The sequence below is a fragment of the Cornus florida genome, unplaced genomic scaffold (genome assembly GCF_030987335.1).
Source record: "Cornus florida cultivar Cherokee Brave unplaced genomic scaffold, ASM3098733v1 CherokeeBrave_3.0.0_Hap2_Chr05, whole genome shotgun sequence".
NCBI classification, from domain to species: Eukaryota; Viridiplantae; Streptophyta; class Magnoliopsida; order Cornales; family Cornaceae; genus Cornus; species Cornus florida.
This window is the reverse complement of record NW_026775575.1, coordinates 96,647,465-96,675,250: the sequence shown is the minus strand read 5'-3', so window position 1 is coordinate 96,675,250 and position 27,786 is coordinate 96,647,465. Positions and strand designations below refer to the sequence as shown.

General features: G+C 34.6%; 3 protein-coding genes across 3 annotated transcripts; all 3 read right to left on the bottom strand.

Annotated features, from left to right (window-relative positions):
* Window positions 1–1,859: 1,859 nt before the first annotated feature.
* LOC132307798 (zinc finger protein CONSTANS-LIKE 16-like) lies at window positions 1,860–4,000 on the bottom strand. The gene is made up of 2 exons (XM_059805662.1): window positions 2,740–4,000; window positions 1,860–2,295 (listed from the first exon to the last, which is right to left on the bottom strand). The coding sequence occupies exons 1-2, from the start codon at window positions 3,811–3,813 to the stop codon at window positions 2,065–2,067; spliced, it is 1,305 nt and encodes a 434-aa protein (XP_059661645.1). The 5' UTR covers window positions 3,814–4,000; the 3' UTR covers window positions 1,860–2,064.
* A 12,903-nt stretch (window positions 4,001–16,903) lies between these two features.
* On the bottom strand, window positions 16,904–17,706 carry LOC132307797 (uncharacterized). Its single transcript, XM_059805661.1, has one exon. It carries the CDS (start codon window positions 17,491–17,493, stop codon window positions 17,143–17,145), a length of 351 nt encoding a protein of 116 aa, XP_059661644.1. The 5' UTR covers window positions 17,494–17,706; the 3' UTR covers window positions 16,904–17,142.
* A 7,132-nt stretch (window positions 17,707–24,838) lies between these two features.
* Window positions 24,839–26,175, bottom strand: LOC132309791 (non-specific lipid transfer protein GPI-anchored 10-like). The gene is made up of 3 exons (XM_059808067.1): window positions 25,821–26,175; window positions 25,131–25,202; window positions 24,839–24,948 (listed from the first exon to the last, which is right to left on the bottom strand). The coding sequence occupies exons 1-3, from the start codon at window positions 26,173–26,175 to the stop codon at window positions 24,839–24,841; spliced, it is 537 nt and encodes a 178-aa protein (XP_059664050.1).
* Between the last annotated feature and the right edge of the window lie 1,611 nt (window positions 26,176–27,786).

Below are 27,786 nucleotides of genomic sequence, written 5' to 3'. Positions count from 1 at the left end.
TTGTGATTTTATCTTTAATGAAAACTTTTTTGTCATTTTAGTAGCTGTAAAAAAACGAAAAGGCTAGTTCCATCCATCTATAACAAATTATTATTTTATTTTGAATAATGTTTTAGTAACTGAATATGGGGAGCCGAATGCTCCCAGGTAACAGTCCGACTCCAAATATCCCGCCAGATTCCCATTTGGTGCTATATATTCGGTCTGAGTGCTCGTTTGTTTTATCTTTACAAATTTACTAATTTAACATAAAGTGGTATCAAAATCCAACAGAATAATATCTGTCTAAGGCAACTTGCATGGGTAGCAAGGTGGTATGGTACTTCAAGGGCGAGTCACAAACTTGGCCATTCTGAGTTTGATTCTAATTATCTACAAAAATATCTTATTTTTCAAAAAATAATTATAATAAATAAATAATATAAGTAGCTAAATTAGGATCAAAATCCTCTCCAATCTGAGCGAGTGAACATTGCTCGGTTCCTGTTGAGTCACGTCGCTGCCCAAATAAGTTAGAAAAAAATTCACCACATTAAGTTACTTATTATACAAATACATAAATAAACATATCTTGGTACAAACGGTATATCATAATATTTTCTTAACCTACATCCCAACTTTCTCCTTACCAACATCCCACTATTCATCTATTTATTTTGTTTGGGATACATGTTAAAAAAATGTTGAGACTTTAACCTTACATCACAATATTTTCCTAATGTACATCCCACTTTCTCCTTATCAGCATCTCACTATTCATCTCTTTATTTTGTTTGGGATACATATTAGGAAAATATTAGGTCATTGGCCTTGCATCACAACATTTTTTTAACGTGCATCCCAACTTTCTCCATACCAGCATCCCATTATTCATCTATTTCTCTTGTTTGGGATACATGTTAGGAAAATGTTGTGAAAAATGTTGGAACTTTGGCCTTGCATCACAATATTTTCCTAACGTACATCTCAACTTTCTCCTTACCAGCATCCTAATATTTCTCTGATGTATATTGTATCCTGTTTGTATGTGTCTATGTATATACAAAAATTTTACTTTTTTAATTTTTAACCTTTATCATTTTAACTCACCGGATGGCACAGTTTTCCTGTAGCGCTGGAGAGGATTTTGTGCCGGCTAAATTATAGCATAGGTTAAAGTGACCAATAATTTTCAAGGATACATTAACATTCTCAACGTTCAACAAAACCTCTTAAAACTGTTTCAAGTTCATACACAATGGTAGAAGTAGCACTTCTATAGTATCCCTTAAAAATAGATAAAATGTTTGAATCTTATTACCTGAATGTAAAGAAGTCAAAAGTTTCAAACACTTTAACTTGGACGTCTGTCATTCAAGGCCTTTTCTCTCTCATATTTATATATATACATCCTAGAAGAAGTACTTCGCAGTGCGCGCAGTCCCAAAAAAAACATCCGTGCTAGCTATTCTTATCTCTCTCCCTAAGCATCTTTCTTAACTGCTGAGATTGTCATCAATTAGTTGAACATGATCAGCCATATATTCTTGTTCATCTATATATATTTGTTTTATTTACTTGGAGTGGTTCAGGAAAATAAAAAATAAAAAATAAACCAATTTTATAACCTAATCTTCAATTCAAGTATAACCATGCATGTTGAAGAGTTTCATACCGAAATCTTTATCTAATTAACTAAGAAATTTTCTTCTTCCTGTGAGTGTTACGATATATGGTTTATCAGTACCTCTTGTTTGTGTATTCTGTTCTGGTCATGAAAACTAGATGATGAACTTAAAAACACACTTGAATTGGAGTTGTAAAACAAATATATGTAAATGCATATGTATATAACTATGAGAGAGAGAGTCCATAAGATGTATATGTAATATCTACTTCACTTCCATTTATTGTTATGAAATAAAAAGGCCATCAAAAAAGCCTAATTAGCTTCTGAAAAAAAAAAGAAAAAGAAAAAGAAAAGAAAAAGGTTAATTAACTAGCTAGCTACCTGATCATTCCAATTTTGCCACGACCAAAATTGGCAGTTGCATGATACTTGGTAGTTATTTGATGATGGGGTAATCACGAAAAGCGCGCAGGACCTGGGAAGGATGTCCTCTTGACGAACCTACCTTTCATTCTAGGCCTTTTCTCTGCATTCAGCTTCCGAACTTCGTACCTTATCTTCTTCGAGAACAGTCTCGTCCTCCTCTTCTCTCTGTACCTCGACACTCTTGCTTCTCTCCCCCCATCACCACCTCCGATGATATTGCCTCCTCCAGGTGCTTGATGAATACCCATTGGGCACACACCCTGAATTCATAAAGATTAATTAATTAATGGAAAATCACAGGACTCAGAATTAACAACTCATTGAAGCTAGCTGGCTAACAAGGTTCATGCATGCATGTATACAAATGTTACATGAGAATTTAAATTGAAGGATTAATATAAATTAACCTCATTTTCATTATTTGAATCTTTTAATTTTGAGTATGTCTATAAATATATATGAACCTAAGTATGCACAAGAAACTCTTGTTTCAGTTACTGAAAATTGTCGGTGTGACAACTAAAAGAAGAGGTGGTAGGGTCAAGGGGTTCAAATCTTGTAGTTAACAATATCAAAGTATGAAGTACTAACTGAATCACAAACTACCAAGAGCTTTCCCAACACAATGATTGACCTTTTACCTGTCATCCAAAAAAAAAAAAAAATTGGAAAAAATCGAAGGTCGAGAAAGAGAGTATATGTACCAAGAAGTCTGGCCAGCAGTCATCAGGGTTGAAATCTGGTTGGATTCCGGTTGTCCGAGGAGAGTCTTGGCTAGCCCAGGCAGTGATGACTGCTTCATAGTTAAGCCTCAAAAACATACTCCTCCCTCTCACTTCCGCTTTACATGTACATCCCTTGTCCATCATGGCCGTCTGTGCCTCGGCCGCCACATTCTCTTCCTCTTTGCCACTCACTGGCAACTCATAATCGAAGTTCCAATCCATTGCTTCTCTTGTTATGTCAAAAACCGGATCCAAATGAGAATTAGCCACATCAGCATCTAATTCTTCATCTTCAACCTTCACAAATTGTCTTCCTTCGTGAAAACACATATCTATACCATCTTCTTCTTTACAATCTATCAGTCCCAACCCTTCTATACCACAAGACTCCTCGTCAAGTCTCCTCCCGAGTAAGCTCTCGACATCTGCAGCAAATTCAGCAAGCTCCGTATCTGATGGAAGAAACCCAGGAAGATTATCCAACTCACATGATTCATCACATCCGTCATGATCACTTAACATAACATTCAGCTCACTCCTTAAAGAAGCTTCAATTCTCTCATCACCCTGTCTGTTTTCAGCTTCATTTGGCACATTGCAGAGCTCTGCAGCAAATGGGTCGTAGATCGGAACACGATAAAGGAGTTGTTCTTCATCCTCATCAAGAGAAGCTTCTTCACTACCCATCTCCGGGACAAGAGGAAGATAGTTTACGATCTTCTGATCCTCATCGACAGCCTTCGGTGGTTGCAACGATGTCGGCCTGACATGCCGAGGGGTTCGAGCCTTACGAGTGAACCCTCGGTGCCAAGCGGGCAGAGAATTCTTTGCAAGCCCCAAGTCGGTGGTGGCTTTACAGGATCCAATTTCTAGCCGAACCCTTTCGTGTCTGCTTGCCAATTGATTTGCAGAATGCACAGATGAATCACAACCTTGGCAAAGGAAAGCATCATCCGCGGCGCAATACCATCGTGCCCGCTTACGCAAACACCCATCGCAAGCTCTCGCCGTCTTGCCTCCGAGGGCGTTTGCGGCTTTTTTTGAAGTGATCATGAAGCAAATAAAGGATTGTCAAAAATTCAGAACTGACAGAACAAACTCAAAAACTGAAGTTCAGAAAACCGTTAATAGTAGTGTTGAAGTGGTAGCGAGCTTAAAGTATTTATTTAGAAGCTCAAATGGTGCAATTATTGTATTTGAGTGTGACCCATGAAGAGGAGCATTTAGTTTTGCACCATATAAGTTGGTCGGAGCCCCAAGTGCCCATGCACTTTTGGTGGTTTTCTAGAGTGTAAGATTGCAACTCTTAGGGGGACCCATAGCTTGGTCTTATCTGGTTGTTCATTGGCTAAACTCATGAAGTCCATCCCATTCTCTGCCTTCCTATTGGCTTCTGTCTATATGAGGGATTCCTTGTGGGGTCCAACAAAACGGTTGGGCCCACAAGGGTTGGGCTCACTCTTTCCCTCTCTCAAGCTTGAGTAAGACCCTTTTGGTTGGGCATGCATGACTCTCTGGGCATGAATAGGCCATGTCTCTCTTTCAAATTTAAAGACCTTTTGGTTGGGCATGCATGACTCTCTGGGCATGAATGGGTCACGGCTCCCTCTCTCTCAAACTTGAGCAAGACCTTTTTGGTGCTTTGTCCCTGTGGCTCAATTATTCCTGTTGCAACTTTAAAACCTTCAGTTTGTGGTCCCCTATGGTGGCTTTCAACTACTCTCTCTCTCTCTATCCTCACATATACGCGGTGATTGGTTAATTTCCACTTACTGGCTCCACCATGCATTCTCCTCCAGTCAAAAACGGCCTTACGCTATCTTTGAGGTAATTTTACGCGGCACCAGACAATGTGATCCAAATCAATATAACCATGCAACTGGGCCAAGGAGTATTTACATGTGTTAGGTAACTTGTGTATACATACATACATATATATATATATATATATATATAGATTTACTGGCACAGGAAAAACCAGAAGACACAGTATGTTTGAGTCATGAAAATAATGCAGTCTACTTCCCTGTCTTTATTTATACTAAAAAGCATTAATATCTAGACCAACTGTCACAAGAAATATCCAGGATCACTTTTTTAGAAATTCAATTCAATTTGAATGACCCCGTCAATATTTTACACAAAATTTCAATGTCAAAATTAACATATTCTCTTTGAATGGAGTAATCTGAAATGTTAAAATTCAAATTTAAAATTTTCATTTCATGGAAACCAAAAATGATTTCATACAACTCCATTTTCTTTAATAGTCTGTTCAAAGCTAGGTGATAATTTTCATTTTAATACCATAAATTGACTCAAACATGCATGAGGAAGAGTGTTTGGGAGAGAAAAGAGAGAAACTAGGGAAAAGGACTTACGATTAAAGGATTCTATCGATAATTTTGTGGGGAGCATGTCCACAATTATGATATATATATATGCGCGCGTGTGTGTATATATACTCTCACCAAATTAAAATGATTACAAAAAAAATCTAGGAAGCTCCATCACCAAGTTAAATATCTATCATGATGGCATAATACTAATTATTATTATTTGATGACAAAAGGTAGAAGAGAAAAGAAAAATTATTAATGGTATTGTTTTATTTATACCTCTCAGACCTACTAATTGATGTAGGTGAGATGCCTTTCCATTGGCTTCCCAAAAACACATTACACGAACTAGTATGGTTTAAATTATGTGAATGGTGGTGTTGTGATAATGACTTGACTTAATGTTAATTATAAAATAAAATAAAAATATATACGAGGCTGTCGTCGTGATTATGAACTAGCATTGAGGGCAATGTGGTATTAAGCCTTGGCAGACAGAGATCCATAATATCAAGTAACAGAGTTGACCAGGTAAGATGATTTAATAAAGTTCCAACCCTAGTCATTAATAATCTTGGGAACTTATTACATTATCTATGTGCTGTCATGTTGGTTCATGATTCCATATTTTTCAGGTCATGACCTCAAGTGAATGACTTAATATTTAGGTACAGATCCATAATAAATGAAACAAAATCACAGGCATAGAGACATCAGTGGAGAGACACCATTCTAATTTCGAAGGTCTCCTGTGACGATGGATGAATGAAAAATTCCTCGAGCCACTTTCTGATTCATAAGTTGTCTTTTCAAAAGCTTTATCCACTTTAATCAAAAGTTATCTTGGCACTAATTACCAGAAAAAAAAAAAAAAAAAAAAAAAAAAAGTTATCTTGGCACTAAGACAGTTTAAAGTTAGATTTTTGATCAAATCTATCTATGAATTTTTGAATCAGTCTGAAAGGATTAATTAAATGCTTCGAATCTTATTTTAGCCTATCACTGAACTAAGATGATGCGCTTAGGCTGATATATTCTTTGTAACTATGGAACTAATAATTTTCTTCAGATACTGCAGGGATCAAGGATTTGTCTAGACGATGAGAAATCTTAGTATAGTTTAGCTTCAATCAATATGACCAGGATGCTTCTTAGCATCTAGCAAAAGAATTGACATGGTACATATCTATAAATTTTTGACACCTGTCACTGTTTTTACGTAGGAATTTTTGGAACCTATTCCATTTTCGATGCGCTGTCATGTCAGTGCATGATTCCAAATTTTAAATCTCAACCACCTAAAAACAAAAAAACAAAATTAAAGGAGATTGATATTTTTGGGTCACAACGGTGGCTCAACGAAAATTTAAAATCTAGTGCACTTGATCAAACAGATGAGAGCACCAACTCATAGTGAGACCATTTTCATCGTAACATTTATCTAAGTGAGACAAAATTAAGCAAATTTCCAGTGTATGTACTTACAAGCTAATGTTCACCATGCCTGAAATCTCGACCTAATTTGGCCCTTCAAAAGTTGGGACTACCTGCAACAACGAGGCATAAGTTAGAATCATGAGAGGATAAAAAAAGCTCACTTCTATAATGTGTTACATGTAATAAGTATTCTATTATCAAAGTCTCTGTTGTGGACAATAGAAATTTAAATTAAGCAATTATTAAGTCTAAAAACTGGTTACGTAAATAAGGATTGGAACAAGATATTAATTATAACATTGCTTGAATTAATAAGGATTGGAACAAGATATTAATTATAACATTGCTTGAATTAGGAAAAAAATAAAGAATTACAAATATCGTCAGTTTGCTGCTTTAAAAGAAAATTGGAGATTATGAAACACACGTATTTCGTCTCAAACCAACACCTTTAGAAATGAAACATTGAAGCTTACACTTAACCGTTTCGTTTTCTGTTTTTCTGTTCTTTTTCCTCAATTTTTTCACCCTCCTTTTCTTGTACTAATCATGGTGGGAAAATCAGTCAGGAAAGAGTTCATTAAAGAACAAAAGAGCTAGAAAACAAAAACTACAGAAGAAGATGCTTTATCTACCAAGTTCTATGCAAAGAATCAAACAGCTATATAAAAAGTACACGAAAAGAGTAAAACAGGTATTCAAGGGCTTGCCTGTATTTAAATTTTCAGATTCTCAATAGGAAAAATAATATGTAGTAAAAATAAAAAATGGCAATACATAGGAACTTCTCGTATCTATAGCAACAATAAATAAATGTCACTGAAAAAGCTTGGACAGCTCCAAAACACATGAAAAATCTCGATCAAGAATTCTCGTGTTACTATAAAAAAGAAGAGAAATTCACAAATTTAACCCCTACTGGTAAGGCTTTTGGGGGTACTCCTCTTAGGTCTCTAGTTCAAGACTCACCAAATGCGTGAGGCCTGGACTTAAATGATGCACGTAGTTTGTAGGTGATTGTGTGTATCCGGAGTTTGCAAACCATATGAGAGTCCAAAGTGACTAGCGGGTGGGTTGATTCCTGAATACAAGAATCGTTTTCATTTTTGGCAAACAATACCTATAAATAATTTCAAATTCTTACTCCTCTCCTCTCCAAGTAAAGTAACCTCTCAAACTCGGGCTCCTTTTTCTAATAAGCAATGGCAGTCTCCTCTATGGTATTGTAAGTACCAAACTACAACCTTTTCCCCCTAATTAGGGAATTGAATCTCTCCCCATTTCTTCTCAGAACTCCTCTATGCACTGATGATGTGTCATCTAATTTCCGCCAATATTACTAGCAATCTTACCCCATTGTCACAATATGGAACTCCTCTAACTGCAATCTCTCTAACAAATCGCTTAACTCTCATGAATTCATTCTTATTATAACCAATTTGCTCATCATAATCATTGTAAATGACTCGAACTTCTTTTATCAATTTCATATACTCTTCCATACCTCCATATCTTTATTGTCTTTCTTATTCATCACATCTTGATTCAAAAACCGCCTATGAAACCCTGGTATATAAGGGAATAAACAAAGAAGGAGGGACAAATAATAAAACAAATAAAAGACAATAACAGAATCGAGAGGAAATCTTCAAAAATATACAGTTTGAAGAAAACCCAAAAACTCCAAGACTCAAGTTGAAAGTGTCCCCCTTTTTTTATGGAATAGTACTGGAGAACAAGTCTTGCACATGAACAACACCACCCAAGACCCTTAAATCCATCAATACCATGTTAAAAAATAAATGTGTGACTGTGTCTATACATATAATAATCATATAAATCATATATATATATACATGAATTGGTCGAGAAAGTCCATACCTTTATTTATTTATTTATTTTGGGTCAAAATCACATGGAATGTTGAGATTAAAAGAAATCGAGAAGAGAACCAAAGCTGCTTGAAGCTCCACTGAACAGATCAATAATAACATGAATCGACATGAAATCTGGTCTCTCTTTCTATCTCCTACTATTACTATTTACACAAAAAAAAAAAAAAAAAAACAAAAAATAGTAATAATAATAATAATAATTTTTTTAAAATACATTTGAGTGGACGTGCTATTGAATTAGCATTATTCAATAATTTAAAATTTAAAATTTAAAATTAGTGGGGTATTAAAATTAGAGTCAAGTCTTGATGTTGTGTGCGTCGGAGGTTCTAATTGTCTTCCACGTAGATAGTGATCAGATCTCAAGGAGATTGTTGCTTTTGGTTTTGGATAAGTGATCAAACACCCGACCCACCCATATTCTGCAGTCAGGGCAAATGGAATTTTGCATTCATATGCAACCGGTTATCTCAATTTTTTTTCAACCGAGATTTAACAATACATAACTCCTTATAACAGAATTCCTTAAAATTGAATTTTAAAAATCTGTAAAAAGTTTCTAATACAAACAGTGACCTACTCATAAAGTCTCCTTATTAAAAGGGGTTGGTAGTTATTTATTAAATCCAATAAGAAAAAAAAATAAGTTTGAAATAAATAAAAATTCGTACCACATGAAACATGTGAAGAATTAAAAAGGCAGAAAAAAAATGATAAATCTGAAATTAATATATGAATCAAAAGAAAGGAAGTGAAAAGTGAAAAACAATAAAATATATAATATAATTTGTTTTTATATAAATCAGGAGCGTCTCAGAGTGTTTAATAAAGTAACTGATTTATATATAATTTAATATCCAACTATATTTAAATATTACAAGCCCTTATATAAGTAAATAAACATGCAAACAGATTTTAATATTCAAATAAATAATTACACACAACTATAAAAAGAATGACTATACTTGTGTCCAACCCAGGTTGGACACACTTCATCCAACCCGGTGACGTGGACCAATCTGGGTTGGACACGTATCAAAAATAAAATTTAAATTAAGCGTCAGTGGATTGTTTTGATTGGAGAAGAGGCAGAGAGAATGGAGGGGGAGCAGAAAGAGTTATTTTGGTTCCTTAAAATTGTTAAAAGTAATGAGTCAAACTCGAAATAAATTAGATAATATTTAACTTAATTAATATTTTATTTTTGACACATATCCAACCCAAATTGATCCACGTCGCCGGATTGGATGGAGTGTATCCAACCTTGGACACAAGTATGGTCCTAAAAACTCGTTGCGAAGGTGGTGGTCAAAGCTTTGTTGAACTTATTAAACCAAAGCTTTGTTGAACTTCTCAAAAATCAAGTGATGTTTGCAATTGCAACCTAAAATGTTGTTATAATTTTATAATATTATTTGGGGCTGACCTCAATGTGCGTATACTCGATGGCATCATTTGGCTGCTCCCCTTTTTCTACGTTGAGTATCATTTTTTATAGTTAATACAGTATAATCTGTATTTATTACATTATATTTATTTATATACATATGCCAGCAATGAGAACAATGAACCACAACCTCTGGCACACTGTTTTTGTATGAAAAAAAGATAAAAAGTTTGGGGCCCATTTTTGTTTTCACTAATGTGTCAAACATTAATAAAAACACTTTAAAAGACAACATGATACAGTTATTTTAGCATGGTGGTTCTTTGCGAGTCCCCCACTCATCCTTGAGAAATGTTTTTTATTTTATTATTATTTTTTATTCTTAAGCAAAATGTTATTAACCAAAAACCAACAAATTACAAAGGGAAATCCTTCTGAAAACAGCAATACAGGTATACACACATTCAATGGACCACCCAACATCATTATCAACCGAAAAATCCCACAATGTTTTGAAGTTGCCATCTGAACAGATCAGTTGTTTCCCAAACGTCAATTTCTTCAATGATTTTTTTAGCAAAAAATATCAAATTCATCAATGCACCCTTGGAAATTTGTATGACAAATAGACTGCCTTTATATTCAAATGCAATTAGCTATTCGAAAAAAATCTATTTTGTCAAAAATATCTTCTCGTAAAACTTTCGTGCCTTCGTTGAAAGACTATATATGTTATAACGGTTACAATACTGACATGATATAATCGACGGTCACAAACAATCTATCATGACAAAAGAATCAATTTTTGATTGTATTATATACCTAATCTACTTTGTTAAATTATTTATAACTTTTGATTATACCACGTCAGCATTGTAACGTACCTAACACACTCGATCCGACTCGGACTGGCAGAGTTAATAATGAATGGGGAGAACCCATAATATATGTGCTCCAAAATATAATTCAAAATATAAGCTTCGACTGCAGATTTTATCTCGCTCTCTTCTACTCCTCTCTCTCTCTACCTACCAGCTTTCATACTCTCTACATCTTTAATTGGATCGCTTTTGTCTCCTTAAAAAAATTGACATTGCATTAAACTAAATAAATCTCACCATCACATATATATATATATATATCAACTACGAATACAGAAGAGAGATGACTTATAGTTTAGATAAAATTGAGATAAGAAAAATTAGAGAGAGAAAGTGACCCTGTACTACAGATTTTTTGGTTCCCAGGTGGCATAAGTTACAAGGATGATGGTTGATATAGCAGAGACAAGAGAGGTCAATTGGTGAATTAAAAGTGGTATCCTGATTTTCAAGATCAAATATGGAGACAGTGGTTGAGTTTAAATAGCCGCCATTCCAACTTTCTCCAAATTACCTGATTGATTAATAAGAGATTAATGGAAATTGTCTAATCAGATATTGATCAATTAATGGAAATTGTCTGATCAAAAATTGACCGATTGAATCATTTGACACGCTTACACATTCGAAATTAATTTCAAGCCAAACAAAAACTCATCAAGTATCCATTATATTGACAATAAAGAAGAGAAAAAATGAAAATAAAAAAAATATATAAATATATAGGGCTAATAGAAAGCTCAAGAATTATTTTAAGTCTTAATTACTCAATATCATGGAATTTTATGTTAAATAGAAAGTTTACTTAATATTTGTCTTTTAAATTTTTATTTATTTATTTATTATTATTATTATTTATCTCGGAGGAATTCGAACATGACACATTTCTTGTCAATTACACATGAATAAGAGAGTTAATATCGAACAAGATACATCTCCTATCATTTCAATTACACATGAATAAGGGAGCTGATATTAGCATTTCACAATTATTTTAAAACCCTTATAATAGACAAGGCCTGGTTATTATAATTTTAATATCAAAATTACCATTCCCTAATAAATTTAGGATTATTGTTGTCCAAATTCCTTTTTAACTTCTCACGTTGTCTCCCTTCTCCCAAGTCATTCAACGTGAAGCAATGACAATAGCACCAACACTAAAACGAGGGTAGTAATGACAATAGCACCAACACTAAAACGAGGGTAGTGTTTGATTTTATGACTAGTTAGAAATAATTTATTTTTATTTTTTATTTTTTATTTTTGCCAAGTAATAAGATAATCAAGTTGACGAGGAGGATGTAAAAAAAAAAAAAAAATGAACATCCAAAATAAAAATAAATAAATACCTCCCCGAACAAACTACTGCAATAGCATAACACCCAAAAACAAAAAATAATAATAAAAATTGACCGACCAAAACTAAATACAGAATATTAAAAAAATAAATAAATAAAAACATGAATTACATAAAATCTCTCGACAATTTGCAATTGCTTGTTTGCGAACACATAAGCACACAAAATCGATCCTATTACGTGACAAATTGACAGTTCAATATTGTTTTGAACACTTTTTATTCACTCACAACCACAACCGACCACCAAAATAAGCACGTGAAAGGATTATTTGAGTGAACGACCCGTTGAGCAGCAATTCGGAAACTGTTTTGTTGGTCTTTACCATACTCGTAAGTGGACGCTAAAATATCAAAATAAAAATTTAACTGGAATGCTAAAATATCAAAATAAAAATTTAACTGGAATGCTAAAAATATCAAAATGAAAATCTAGATTAGATTAAGAGTACTGTTATTTCCCCAACTATCAAAAACCTACATAATATGACTCTTACGTTGATATCACTCTGTGGGGCCAACTGTTTACAATTCACAAGCACTGCAATCTATTTTTTCCTTTTTTTTTCCTTTTTTCCATTATATCTCCCCCATTCCGAGGAAACTCTCCGGCAAAGGGGCATTTTAGGAATTGTCAATAAGTGACATAATATTTTTTTTGATAGGCTAATACTAGTAATTTTTTTTTTTTTGGTTGGACTAATATTGCTATAGCCAAATTATTATTATTATTATTATTTTTTTTTTTTTTGGACTCAAGCCCACCCCCAAATCCGCCCTTATCTCCATCCGTCGATCAAATTGTTCATCAATACTATGATTCAACATCCCCAAGGATTGGTAATTTTATTTTTTCCTAATAAAACTAAATTGAAATTAAATAATTTCCTATATAAAATACCATTCAAATAACACTCGATTGATTAGATGTTGTTCAGGTTAGATTTTTATGTGATTGTCATTTGGGTCATTGGATTTTGGGTTCCGGTTGGTGTCGTATTCGACGGGAGGAGTGGGGCGAATTAGGGCATTGGAGAAGACGCCGAAGTACTAGCCGGAGAGAGCGCCGACAGGTGTGGTGTAGTTGGAGAGGACGAAGGCGAGGCAAAGAGTTTTTTTTCCATTATCTACATAAAGTTTTTTTCCTTTCACCGGTGTCGATATTGGATTACTTGAACATTATGCAAACCAGAACATTGATGTGAAGTGGCCTTTTCACAGATTTGGATCCACCATAACACACAATCACAGAAAAGTGAATCACTGCCCTAAGGTTCTGATGAAGATAATCCCTCTTCCGGTACTTGCTATGGAAATTGGTCCTAGCCATAACCCCTCTTCTGTTACTTTCTATCGAAACTAAGATTTTTCATTGATAAATGGCAAGGAATATGTGTTTTTAAGTTGAGAATTGCCACGTCAGATTTGTATATGTCGGTTTAAAGTCGGGTCGAGTTTGTCGTCAAAAATATCATTTTCCTTAGATTAAATATCAAAATGTCAATAGTGAGAGAAAATATTAATCAACTAGAATTCTAATAAAGGTTAAAAAAAAAAAAAAAAAAAAAAAAAAAAAAGGAATTGAAAATTTAAAAAGTCCTATAAAGAGTGATAAGATAAAACTCTCGAACAAATTAGAATTTTAGGAAATATTTGTTGAAAAATATATGCTTCAAATGATATTTTAGATATAGCTAACCTTATACTAATATGCCATGAAATAATTAATAATATGATAAAAGAAAATTAATTAAATATTCAACTCGATATTCAATTAAACATGCAAATTAAAGCAATAAAATAATAATAAATAAATAAAGAACTTGGACCGAGGTTACTATTGGATACTAAGTCCTTAAGACAATTTACGCCCCGCGTCTTGGTGATGGACTCTGTGGTGCTTGTCTCTCAAGATACAACTATTTACATCCACCAATAGCAGCACTAAAAACTTGTAGATACGACGAACCTCCTCCGTGTAATACTCTCAGTGACTCAAAAAATGCATCTATAATATATAAATGCTAAATTGGGTGCAATCCGAACCAAATGGTTCAGACTAATCTTAATATGGTTCGATGAAATTAGATTAGGGTCTGAGTGGCTCGGACCACTTGACCTATGGTTTGAACCCACTTGGGTTGAGTTTAAGTCTAGAGAGGGAGAAAGAAGAAAATGAATTGAACGAATTACAAACGGCAGCCCAATAGAGTATTTATAGAAATGGAAATGCCTTTTCGGATTGGGTGTTTCTCTTCATCATTGGACACAACCATCACTCAACACAACCATTTATATGTGTCTCTTCATCACTCAACACAACATTTATATGTGTCTCTTGATCACCGAACACAACTATTTATATGTGTCTCTTCATCATCGGACACAACCACTTCAATTCGTTGCAATGGTTCACAAGGTGTCTGTTCATACTAGACACATCCACTCCAATAGGTTGCAATGGAACCTATTAGACACATAGTGTCTGTTCACCGTTAAACACATCTACTCCAATAGGTTATATCTATTTGATTGTACCATTTCAACCAACACACCCATTCACGCATGTATTGTAATCCAATGAATTCTTATAGTTTATTAACCGTTTATAACTAATCCTTGACTGATAATGCTTGGATCCTGCCCTATGAGGACAAGTTTTTTTCTGCAATTTGACGTGGCCCTATCAAAATTTGACATAATATTAAAAAAGAAAAAAAAAAAAAAAAGCAATTTAGATCAACCCGGGTACCCGGATAGAATCCAATTAGAATTGAAACCCATTTTTCTCTCTCTCTCTCTCTCTCTCTTGGCTTTCCATTTTTTTACAATTAAGTCCAAAAACTGATATACAGATAGAGAAAGTGAACTCAAAGCATAAAAATGGTTACTTCGGCTTAGTCTCTACTTGATCTAGTGTTATCCAATGCTTCCCCTTCTCTCACAAGACTCGACTCTTTTCTCTCCTTCAAACCCAGACCACTCTTTTACCCCTTTCCCACGACTTTCTCTCTCTACCCATTAGTGTTGAAGTGTTAGGTTGAAATTTCTTCACCCAAGTCAAGTCGACAGCAACAACAAAGAACGGCAATTTCAGATATTTGTCGGGAGTGACACGCGCCCACGCGCTCCTGTGAGTAAATCTCACTCGTGCCCACGCGCTTCTTCTTCATCATCGTTTTTCCGGCTATGGTTGTCCTTGGTGGACTCGTACTTGCAGTTTTCTGCTTTTAATTACAGTGGGCGCTCCATTAAATGAGCAAAAATAAAAGCTTTGAGTGAGAAAATGAAGAAGAAAGTTGAAGGGAAAACCCAAAGAAGATTCCAAAAGACCACCCCACTTGCTTTGAATTTTCTCTCTCGCCAAACAACAAATAAAATCCAACCTTTTTGTTGCAGCATTATACTCGACAAAATCCCCAATTTGCTGAAAAACTCACCATTTTTTTCCTCATGGATTACAGAGTTTTTCTCCCATTTTCTCTGTTTCCTTTCCTTGTTCCCAAGTCTCTGTCATTCTGCCACTGAAACGTATCTCTTTCTCTCTTTACTTTCTCTCACTATGAAATTTTTATAAAATACCCATTTAAGAACACAAATCATATTTGGTTTTGTTTTTTTTTTCTTAGGCAAAGTTCGGGGTTTAGATTGACTACTGGTGCTTCATCTCTTCCGTGTACTTTCTCTCTCTACACTCTCAAATAAAATTGTGAAAGTCATGCGTTGGGGGTAGTAGTAAAATTGAAGCTGAGATTCAAAGACAATGTGAACAAAGACAACCAAATTCAAATAAAGACTACTGGTGCTTCGTCTCTTCCGCGTACTCTCTCTCTCTCTACACTCTCTCTTCTACAGAGCCTGTGGGTGTTGACCAGTGAGGGAAGAAAGGCCCGTTTGTAATGGGTTGATCCAAATTGATCATTCTTTTAATATCATATCAAATTATGATAGGGCCACGTCAGATAACAGGACAAAACTTGTTCTCATAGGGCAGCATCAAGCATTATCCATCCTTGACCACGTTAAACATTAAGAATACCGTAAAGAAAAATCAGTAGAAGTTAAGTTAAATAACCTTAATTGTGAACTTTGCATGCAGCCTTTATACCAAGATATTCACGTTGTAATCTAACAAGATACACGTCGGCACTGAACTATAAATTAGTTACAAACAAGTGTCTTTCACTCTTAAAACACTAGTTCAAACTCTAATTTTCATAGCTAGTTTCCAACAATATTTAAAAGAATTAGACAAGTAGCAATTATGTTATTAAAAATATAATAACTAAACATGGTGTGATTTAGGGAACTCTCTTGTAATTTTATTTCAAGAGAAGAAAGGAATGGATTATTTTAAGAGAAAAAAGGGATGAACCGTTGGTAGATAATAGTGGAGCGCATGGTAGGGAACGCTAATATCAGCCCAGAAATAGGGTCACTTTAGTTGGCTGGCAAGTACCGTAAAAAAGCTTTGAAGTTGGTACCGGGAATATCCAGAAATTTCAAGATCAATTCTGCCAGTAACTAATTATTTAACCAAAATACTTTCATAAATAATTAGTATTAAACCACTTGCGATCCCAAATATTACTTCCACACCCTCAACATTTATTCACCTAAGAAAGTCAATTCGTACAAAAAAGCCCCTTTCAAACAACAAATCTCTCCATATCTGTACATCTCGATCTTCAATGGTGGACAAAGCCTTCGATCTCCAATGGTGGACAAAGCCTTCGATCTCCGATCGTATTTGAAATATTATTCCGCAATTAAAATCCCCAAAACTTGCAAAGCTTTTCCAATTTTAATTTTTTTGTAAGCTGCAGAACCCATTTTCTTCAACGTTAATGGAATTCATTCAATCTTATATATCCAATCTCTGCGTTAATTTTACATTATGTGAGACTATAAATTGTTTCAAAAATACAAAAAGAAAAGATTACTAGTATATAATATTAATACAACACGATCCAGAAACAGAATAGATAAAGAAGAATAAGAAGATATATAGGAATTAAACCTCAATTACTCACTGCTTACATTAATTAGATTAATCCATCACCAAATCCCCATTTAAGCCCAATTAATCACTGTTACTCTCAGCTTCCGGGACGGCGTTGAGGTCGAAAACCACGTTCTCCGCCTCCACTCCGTCCACCGTCTTCTCCTCAGCTTTAACGTCATCAACTACTTGTAACACTTCCGTCGTCTCCACCGCCGTTCCCCACCCCTCCGTCAACTTACGGCCGTCACCGTTACTTTGGAAGTAATTAACAGCCACGCGCATCCTCCGCAGAATCGCGAAGAACTCCTCCACCTCCTCCTCCGTCGGCGGTGGGGCCGCCGCCACCGCTTCTCTCTCTTTCTTCCTCCGCCCTCCCCCGCCGTCTACCTCCTCGTTTTCCCCCATCTTCCTCTTCCTCTCCCCGTCCATCCCGCCGTTTAATTAAACTTAACGGAATCTCTCTCTCTCCTCCCCCCCCACCCCCTCTCTCTCTATATATATATATATATTTTTTTATTGCTTCCTCAAAACGAAAGTCTTTCAGTATATATTCTTTTGTTGGTAAGTTCCTTGGTGACTCTCCTCTCAGGCCTCTCTCTCGCTTTGTATAATGTGAAACGTTTTTTCTCTCTCAACAAAACATTGGGATGTGTGAGTTACGTCATCGATATTTCGTAGACGACGTCATAAGATGGGATAATTATGTGACGCTTCACGGGGACAAGACAAGGGCGTAACAATTATTCAAGCGACGCGCATGTGTATCCACGCGGGGAATATTTATAAATATGTGTGGTTCTGATGGGATGGCGAGTGAGGGTTACGATCCAATTCGAGAAGAGAGCATTGGATTCCCAAAGATGAGAAATTTCGTTGATGGTTCCCACTCTGAGATGATTCCCTTGCTGACCACAGGACGACTCCAATAGTATAAAAATGGGGAAGGAAATTACTATGCTGTTGCGCATCAGTACAACTTTTTTAGTTTGCTTTTGCTCATCAGTACAACTTTTTTAGTTTGTTGCAACATTCATGACACTAGTTATTCATCAAACCATGACTTCATCTCCTCACCAAACCTCAGTAACATTAAAATATTTGTGTAAACGCATGTGCTATTCTTATACGACTTGTTTGGTTTGGTGGAAATGAAGGTGAAATAAACGGAATGATTCAGAGAAAAATAGTGTCGGGTTTCTTTTTAAAAAGTGAAGAAAAGTCTAAACATTTAGAGAGAGAGAGAGAGTAAAAAATTTACCATCCTTTGTACGGTAATTTTCTTACCCTTTCAAAATTGGAAAGAAAGAAACTACATACCTCCTGTTTTTACCTAACAAGTTATTTATTTGAACAGTAATAGAAACAGAAGGTATCTCTCGAATTAATTTTACGTGGCTTGACCATATCAGCCCACGTGCATATTATATATATATATATATAACCCTCCTCTCTCTCCGACGACCTTCACCAACTGTCCATACCCGCTACTTTCTACTTTCACCGTCTGTATATGGCCGCCACCGCTGCCACTCTCTCTCTCTCTTACAACCAACTCCACCGCCCACGGGCGCCACCACCCCGCTCTTTCTCCAATCCTCCTCCCTCTATTTTTATTTTTTATTTTTATTTTTTATTTTTTTCCCTCTCTTTGGCCTACAACTCCGGCTCCAAGAAGAACTTCGAAGAGGTGAAATATCATTTAAGAGAGATTTGCTTTAAGATCCACCAATCTCCAATCCGACACCGAAGATGTGGCAACGGCTGTTGAAGCCTAGGGTTTTAAAATTCATTTCCTGTAAAAATAACTTCACCATATGATCCGGAAAAAATAAAAATAACACACACCATATGTTTATGTAACTCCGTTCCTTTAATCATCATCTTCTCACATCCTGATTCAAATCAACCCCAACGTCATTGTTCTTCGCCAAACTCAAGATCCAATTCTCGCTTGCAATTTATGAGTTCGTTCTAAGCACGTGATGCGATCAATGGAGAGAGACGATGTCAATTATCAACATCACCGTCAATAGAGAGAAACACACCATTTCAAATCAACCTCAATTTACAAGAGGGTTTAGAAAATCTGACGTGGCTTGACCACGTAAGATTTGATTGTTTTTTCAGGCTTACCCTTTGGCCTCCTCATTATTTTCCTATTTATTTTACTTTTTTCAACCCAAAAAGAATTTATTAACCACCAAACAGAAAAGAACAATGTTTTAACTTGTAGGGAATAACTCCGGCCATAACCTCCATTTTAACGTCACCTTCAATGATCAACTTGTGCTCATAACCCCGAAGCATTAAATATTTCAAACCTTCATTTCCAACAGTTATTTTTTGCTACCTACCGACTACCCACAATTTGAAGAAAAATAAGAGCCACCTTTAATACCCTTCCCCTAGAAGATTCTATAAGAACCATATATACCACTGCCACATAAATTATATCTAGCTAGAAATAAAAGAGGCATCCACATTAAGCTTCAAACAATTATCCTCATAATACACCAGTTTAACTTACTTGCAAGAAGACCCAAACCCGTTTCTATGAAAGCTGTAGTTCATTGCCAAATTCCATTCTAATGGACTAGTGGAATGAGTGGGGATTTGTCCATTTACTCAAAAGTTTAAGTTGTTGGATAATGTTGCATATCCATCCTTTTATATTTAATTATTTTTTCATCCGAATTCGATGTGCAACAAATGATTACACCTAACCTTCCAAACCACCCTTACAAAAGGCTAGGGCAATAACAGAGCATATGAAGAATTAACTCCTCATTCTCTCTTTACAAATTTTCATCCCTCCAAATGTGCGCAAAATAAAGGAGGAAAGACAAGTCAGGCTATTGTATAGGCTTTTAATTACAATACCATCCTTTATAAATTACAACATTATAGATAGTGATAAGTATAATAGTAAAAATTTAAATTGTTGGATAATGTTGCATATCCATCCTTTTATATTTAATTATTTTTTCATCCGAATTCGATGTGCGACAAATGATTATACCTAACCTTCCAAACCACCCTTACAAAAGGCTAGGGCAATAACAGCGCATATGAAGAATTAACTCCTCATTCTCTCTTTACAAATTTTTATCCCTCCAAATGTGTGCAAAATAGAGGAGGAAAGACAAGTCAGGCTATTGTATAGGCTTTTAATTACAATACCATCCTCCATAAATTACAACATTATAGATAGTGATAAGTATAATGGTTAAAATAATTTAAAACTGTTTTTTCCCTACTCTCCTAACGAATTTACAATATTTTGTGAATACGTTATTTTTCTTCCATCCAACTGAACAAAAAAAATGAAAGAATACAATTTCTTCTCTAAGAACTTTTTATCTATCCCTTATTCTTTTCCTTCTATCCAAATTTTTTTCTTCTTACCTAACGAAACATATATAAGTCTCTAACTACTCTTCCCCACCAACCATTGAAGATTTGAATTTTTTTCCTTTCCAAGAATCTTTTCCAAAAGGAATTGCAAAGAAGTTGTTCTGATCTCTCAGATGCAACAGGAAACCTCAAGTACCTATTCTTAATGTATGTCGACTGATGTGCTCTAATAGAATCAACACATGATTAAGTTTACAAGTGATTTGAAATTTTGTACTATCAACCACTTCGGAACTTGACCTCACTGAAACAAAAACAACTAGTATTTCTCTTACTATACGCAGGTGAGAACATGCATTACAGTGTCGCCCAAGCCAACCTCATCATTCTTCACAAAAATATCATTATTTTTTGTTTCGACTAAACAAATTAAATTAGAGGAATGAAGCAATGTTTCTACTTTTAATCTGTTATAAGTTTGAAAATTTGAATGGTTAATTAAAAATGTTATTTTAAATTTTTTTTTTTTAACAGTACTTTGCTACAGTGCGGAAAAAATAAAAACATCATTTTGATACTTTTCGATTTTAACTTTAATTTTAAAAGTGCTTCGATATTATTCAAAAGCACAGCAAATATAACTAAACATACTTCGTGTTTTTGCTTGTACACAAACAAAAACAAAAAAAAAATACGAAACAAAAGTAATAGTCAAACAGGCCATAAGTTAACTCTCTCTCTCTCTCTTAACTAATGTTATTATTTTTTTTTTTCTTTTTTACTCATTAAACAAAAACTGTCTCTTATTATATCAAACACAACATTAGTTAATTATGTACCAACTTCAAATAAATAAAATAAATAAATTTGCAAGATGTATATTATATTTTTTATCAAGTCATAAAATTAAGAGATATACAGTCATTGTTCACGTGAGAAACACGTGGTGTTGGAAATTACTGAGCAAAACTACCCTCGGAAAAGATTGCATACTTTTCCTTGTGCGTAACATATAAACTTTTGAAAAGTTTTAGAATTCAGCACTATGAGGGCATTAATTAATGGTCACTCCATCGCTATTCTTGGGTTGTTGGCCTTGTTTAAAACTTCATAATTCACGAAATAAGGTTTGGGGACAGGAGGTGACGTTTCTTTTATTGTAATTCAAAAGTAAAAGTGGCTAGCTTTGGGGTGATGAACTGAGAGTTGCTGTGAGTGATCGGTAATTGCAACCTTTTATCAAAGTCATGGGCGTGGGAATCCACCAAATGTCTAATCGCGGAATTACCACCATATACCGACTACATTTTGCAATACCCATGTTTTTTTTATTTTTTTATTTTTTAGTTGAATTTGCAATACCCATGTTGTACATGCATCACATTCACATTTTTTTTGAAATTTAGTTTTTGTGTGGTTGAATTTTCGAGTTGGGGTACCTCAGCCGGTAGTGAAACTCTTGTGAGTCACGTAGGAATTGAGGTTCGACTCACTTCATTGCGTTAAGTAAAAGAATACCCTTCATGTGAAATCGGTATTGGAAATTTGAAATTATAGATTTAAAATCAGAAATAATTTTTTTTATATAAAGGTAAAATTGCATTTGAGAAGAGAAGATTTTAATTCATACGTCAGTTTAGGGGTGACAATATTTGACATGACACGAACATGATACGAGATAAGAGGGTTTGGGTTTGGACTAATCGTGTTCGTGTCGTAATCGTATTGATACGGATTGACCCGTTAATTAAACATGTCATGTTCGTATTTGACTCTGTTAACACGATTATAATACGATTAACCGATTAACTAAACGTGTCAGATAAACGTAACGTATTCATGTAAAAAAATAATGTATTTAGCAAAACGTGTAGAATAAATGTGTCGTATTTGCCTCAAAATGACTTAAACGTGTATTTTCGTATCATTTCGTGTCGTGACAAATCTTAACATATTTATTAAACGAGTTACGCGTATTACACGTATAATAATTATATCGTGTTATGAATCTTCTTTGACACAATTAATAATTATGTCGTGTTTATATTGACTCTAATCATATTTATGTCATAAATGTATTAAGGGTAAAGTGCAATAAACTCCCTGATATATAGAATTTGTGTAAAATTAGTCCTACTTTTTCAAAATGTATATCCAAGTCCACAAAATTCAAAAAATGTGCAAAACTAGTTCTTCTGACACCTTTCTACAAAAAGTAAAACTGAAAATCTTATTTTATCCTTTTTGATTCCCAATTTACCCCTTATATATATATATATATATATATATCAATTCCTTATATTTTCCCTTTTTATGCAAATTTGATTTGGGTATTTCTTCCTTTAATTTCAATTTTTTTGCAATCTCCTTTTTTTTTTTTTTTTTTTTTTTTTTTGGCAATTTAAGATCTTCTATATATATATATATATATATATATATATATATATCAATAATAAGATTTTACCTTAATTAGTTTTAGGGAAGATGATCAGAACCCTAACCCCTCTCTTTTTCCACGCTCCATTGCTGTTTATCACGAACACATGAAGTACAGAAATTGTCAATTATTTACTTCAAACACTCCTGATATTTAAGAATCTTATGTGGGTTCGGTGGATCTGGAATTTGGAATTTGGATTTCAGGAATTTGGAATTTGGAGACGAGAGAGATGGAGGGGAGAGAGATGGAAGGGTGGTGGGAGCGAAGGGGGTGGTTTGGTGGCAGGCCAGAGGTGGTAGTCGAGGGTTCGATGGAGGAGGCCGGTGGAGGTTTAACTAGTCGCGGGGTTGAGTTTTGAGACGAGAGAAAAGGAGTGGTGGTGGGTACCGACGAGGAGTTCTTTGACGGGGATAGAGACGGAGCCGATGTTTCAGTGGCCGAGGATGCCATGGTTGCAGTGGAGTTTGAAAAGGTGGAAAAGGTCAGTGGGGTTGCCCAAGATTCCGGCTATTTTCATATTTGCCGATGTATCTCTATCTTCTCTTTTCCGGTTCCTTCCATATTCATGGATTCATACAGTTATAAATACCAGATTTGCTTTCTATCTCTACAATGCTAGTAATAGAAAAATCTGAGATTACCAAAAATAGAACTAAAGAAAGGAACAAATCAGATGGCAAAAAAATTGAAACTAATGCCTAAAGAGAAGTCAAAAAATGGATTTTCCCCAGGCAGCATAAAAGATTCTTAATTTTTTTGTCAATCCGGAATCAAGATTGGGGTAGCATATTTCTTTTTTAAGGTTTTAGATCTTTTTACCTAACTAAAGCTCCTCCAAAATACATCCTCCCAAGTATATGGCTGGTAAAGGAAACGAAAAATACTGCCAAAGTCATACAAGACATAATAGCGAAGGTAGATGATGAAGGGTAAAATGGTAATTTTACATAGCTTGTATTTAAATTTTTTTTTTTTTTTTATTGAAATAAGGATATTAACGTTGTTTTAAGTCTTTAAGAGGTCATTTGCACCGAATCAATAATATAAGGAAGTTTTTTTATTGTACAAAGACTATTATGCATTATATGATAGTAAAAAGAGTTTTTTTTTTTGTTTTTTTTTTGGACACTTTACCCTTCTATTAAGCCGGAGACGACTTGTCAACGCAAATTTCCACCCCTGCCAACAACCAAAGAGAGCATGTCGGCTAGTCAAGTAAATGAAAATTCCACTTATTTCTAAAGTAGATAAACAGTACACATCTTTAAAAGCCTCCTTGACCAAACAACTTTTGACCATTGTTATCGAATCCCCACACACTCTCGGAGAGCTATTGAGAGCGGGAAAATCGGAGGGAGGAAATAAAATTATTTTCTCAAACATGTTCTTTTGCAAAGGGGAAAGAAAAACAGTATTTCTAATAATTGGTTGAGGATGCATGCTCGAAACATCTTCTCAAATAATATTTATTTATTTTTCCTTGACAAAGAGAAGGTCTCAATGTAAGAAAATAGATCGTCTAAGTACAATTCGGAGAAAGATACAATATTGACTTTCAACCTAAATGGTTTCAATTTCAATTAAGGTCGAGTAATTAATACTTAGACTGATATCATTAACCGTGCTAACCTTAGTATGGAAGTTAATTATGCACGAACCTAATCCTCACACCTTCCGACTAGACCTAGCTGCTCTATTGAATTAGGCTCCATCTACAAATGGACAAGAGATTATTCCAAATGGAATCCATACTATTAAGTAATAACCAAGCACAGCGCCCTCCTATTTATTTGCAACCAATCAAGCATTCTCATCAACCCTTTCTTTTTCATTGCAAACAGAAAATGTGATGGTAAATATATAGAAAATTAACCACATTACATCAATAATCCAAGATTCGAATTAAAAGTTAAAACAATATCAACCACTATTGTAATATGCAATAACCAGACTCAATATAGTTTATGTCCTGAGAGTTTATTAATATAGCAACAGGAATGCTATTGCCGCCACCACTAACAAGTGACCTTCTGCCTTACACTTTATTCCATCACTCCGGCCAAATCCCGCGATGCTGGGCCTCAGGGTCCCTGTCACCATTGGAGAAGCTCAAAAAAAGAAAAGAAAAATAAATAAATCAATAATCTCCTGCTTCGGTAATTAATTTAATTTTTAAGCAATATATCTAATTGATGGGTGCATGATTTGACGTATATTCTCATAGTTGTTACAGATTAGTGTGAAATGAGTGAGTTCAGATAAGTTTACATACCAGCAAAAGTAGAATTGGTCTTTGTCCCAAAGGAAACTTGAGAAGCAGGTGAACTAGGAGTCAATGGCATCCCTTGAGAAAAATAAAAAATAAAACAACAGTTACTCAGTGGTTAAAATATAAAATAAAATAAGCACATTAAGACCCACATAATTAATTTACTACATATCTACTATCAATTAATTTGATTTTATAATTATATTAAACCTTAATTAGTAGGTAGGACTAAATTATAATAATTGCTAAAGCTGGATTTTTTGTTGCATGTATACTTTAAAAACAATTATACAGTACTGCCATGCTTTTAAAATTGGGATATAGCCGTTGTATATATAACGGTTCATTGGAAGGCCACGGGCCTTGGAATGAGATGTTTATTGTTATGGTCATAGGCCATTTTGAGTTGGCCTTCATAGTTAAGAGCCCATTTTTTGTTCTAAATCCAGTCCAATAATGTTAGCTGGGCTAGCCCATATCATGAATATTATTTGCTTGAATTCCGAAAAAAAAAAATGGGATGTATGTGTTTGTTTTTTTTGGAATGTTAAGCAATTGTATATATGTAAACTTAATTACAAAGAACTCCAGCTTGTGCCGGATCAAAAGGCCGTGGCCCAAAAGAAACATCAAGGTCAATGACCCAACCCAAGAGTCTAAATGACTCAACCAGATACTGTGCTTGATATATACCTGAACAAATAGAGGTGCTAATGTGGAGGTTGCATAGAAGTGGCAATTGCAGAGAAAATGTGCTATTGATGGGAAAAGAGGTGAGACTAGTGGCATTGAGCAAGAGACAAAGGCAGCTTGGTTGCTGGTTGTAGAGTTGTTTGAGGTTATCACAACACGGCTGTGCCGGCGAGGTGGCTCTGCCCTGCACAAATGGTGCACATGGGACCAATGGCAGCAAGCATTCGGCAATGGTGGGGTCCGATGGCAACGAGCCAGGGTTTTGTGAAAGGGTGGTGGATGGAAGGCAAGAGAGAAACAGAAGATTTAGAGAGGTGATGGCAATCAGAGTGGAGTAGTAGTGAAAAGCAGCCATGGCGTGCGTGTGTGTGTGTGTGTGTGTGAAAGGGTGGTGTATTTTTCTTTGTTTTTTACATAGAAGAAGTTGCTAAGCTAGGTGTCTAAATTGTTGAGCATATATGCATTGTTTAAGCAGGAGTTGCAGGTGCAGGGTACGTGCTACATGCTTGTCGTGTGTGATTCTACACATACTTTTCTCTCTAATTATAGGGGCGCGTGTGTGGTACATGAATGTACACAACTATAACTTGCTGTACTGCGAGCTCAATAACTGATGTGTGGGACTAGTGAGGAATGAGAATGCATGCACCGTGTGTGAGCTAGCTAGTTTCAGATTTGTAACTAGGTATTTAATTAATAATTATTTGGTTTATAATTAGTATTTTTTTCTTTTTATATGTCCTAAATTAGTTGTACTCTTTAAAAAGTGAAAGCTTTTTTTCATTATATTTTCATCATTGTCCTTTATCTTTTTAAAAAAATTCAAACTTTGTAACTATATATATTTAAATTAAAAAAGACAATTTGGTAATTTTAAAAAGAGACAATGCATTAATTGCATGTCCCCCTTAAAAACTCCAATTTTTAAACATAGACTTCTATTTAGGGACAAAGGTAGTACTCCCTCTGTTCCAATTTAGATGTCGCTTTTGGGGAGTGAGAATTTTTAAAAAAACATGTGGGACATGCCTTGTCTCCTTGGAAAGTTATTAATTTGTCCTTATATTCAAGTTTGAAATTTTAAATTCCAAAAATATATATGGAAAGATGTACAATATATTACTTGAAAAAAGAAAATGAACAACTATTTTAAGACAAATTAAAAAAGAAAGCATGACATTTTTTTGGAGCAGATGAATGGAGTATAAAACAATCCATTTATTGGACAAATAATAAGTGTTTAGCATCCATGTTTCATTACTGAATGGTGTGTGACTGCATGCATGGGTTGTCTTATAGGAGAAACATTAAATGCTCCTGGATTAGCGTTAAAATAGTATCACTCGGTTAGTTAAATACTAAACACGTAAGTAAAATTATTATTATTATTAGAGAAAGTTTACAACACTTCACTGGTATTATATATGTGATAGTTAACACAAACTTTGAAGATAAGAGCTCGTACATTGGATTAGGTCCTTTCATGAAAGGCATGAAGTTGATTGTTTGGTTTGAGTGTAAACAATAGAAAAGAAAAATAGTAAATGGCATTCATTGTTGGCAGCCCTGTTTTTTTTGTGTTTTTTTTTTTTTTTCACGTTGGCAGCCCATTTGGTCACACGAAACTTTTATCCCCTCTCCATCAATCAATCAATCAGCTCAAAATCTTCAACTCGAGCAGCTGTGGTGGTTCTCCGGTATGTGAGGACCGACCAGTCTATTTTGTTATTGCCCTAACCTAATTCAATATACCCAAAAAATCAAAACATATACTAATAAAATACCATGTTAAAAAGATGCTTCACTTAAAAAAAAAATATCTATGTGAATTTAATAAAGTGGGTGGTGAACTGAAAAGAAAAATGTGAAATTAAAGTTGATTTTGATTCTGTTTTGTTTTTTTCTCAGTTTAAAAAAGGAAGACGCACTAGATTTCATTACGGTTGTGCAATCATATTGGTTGAAT

Bases quoted from the DNA above. Each gene is read 5' to 3' on its own strand.
- LOC132307798 (XM_059805662.1), bottom strand. From the start codon at position 3,813: ATGATCACTTCAAAAAAAGCCGCAAACGCCCTCGGAGGCAAGACGGCG. The intron at 2,296-2,739 runs GTACATATACTC...TTATGAATTCAG, and splicing joins ACTGCTGGCCAGACTTCTTG to GGTGTGTGCCCAATGGGTAT.
- LOC132307797 (XM_059805661.1), bottom strand. From the start codon at position 17,493: ATGGACGGGGAGAGGAAGAGGAAGATGGGGGAAAACGAGGAGGTAGAC.
- LOC132309791 (XM_059808067.1), bottom strand. From the start codon at position 26,175: ATGGCTGCTTTTCACTACTACTCCACTCTGATTGCCATCACCTCTCTA. The intron at 25,203-25,820 runs GTATATATCAAG...ATTTTTCTCAAG, and splicing joins TAGCACCTCTATTTGTTCAG to GGATGCCATTGACTCCTAGT. The intron at 24,949-25,130 runs GTATGTAAACTT...CAATGGTGACAG, and splicing joins GACCAATTCTACTTTTGCTG to GGACCCTGAGGCCCAGCATC.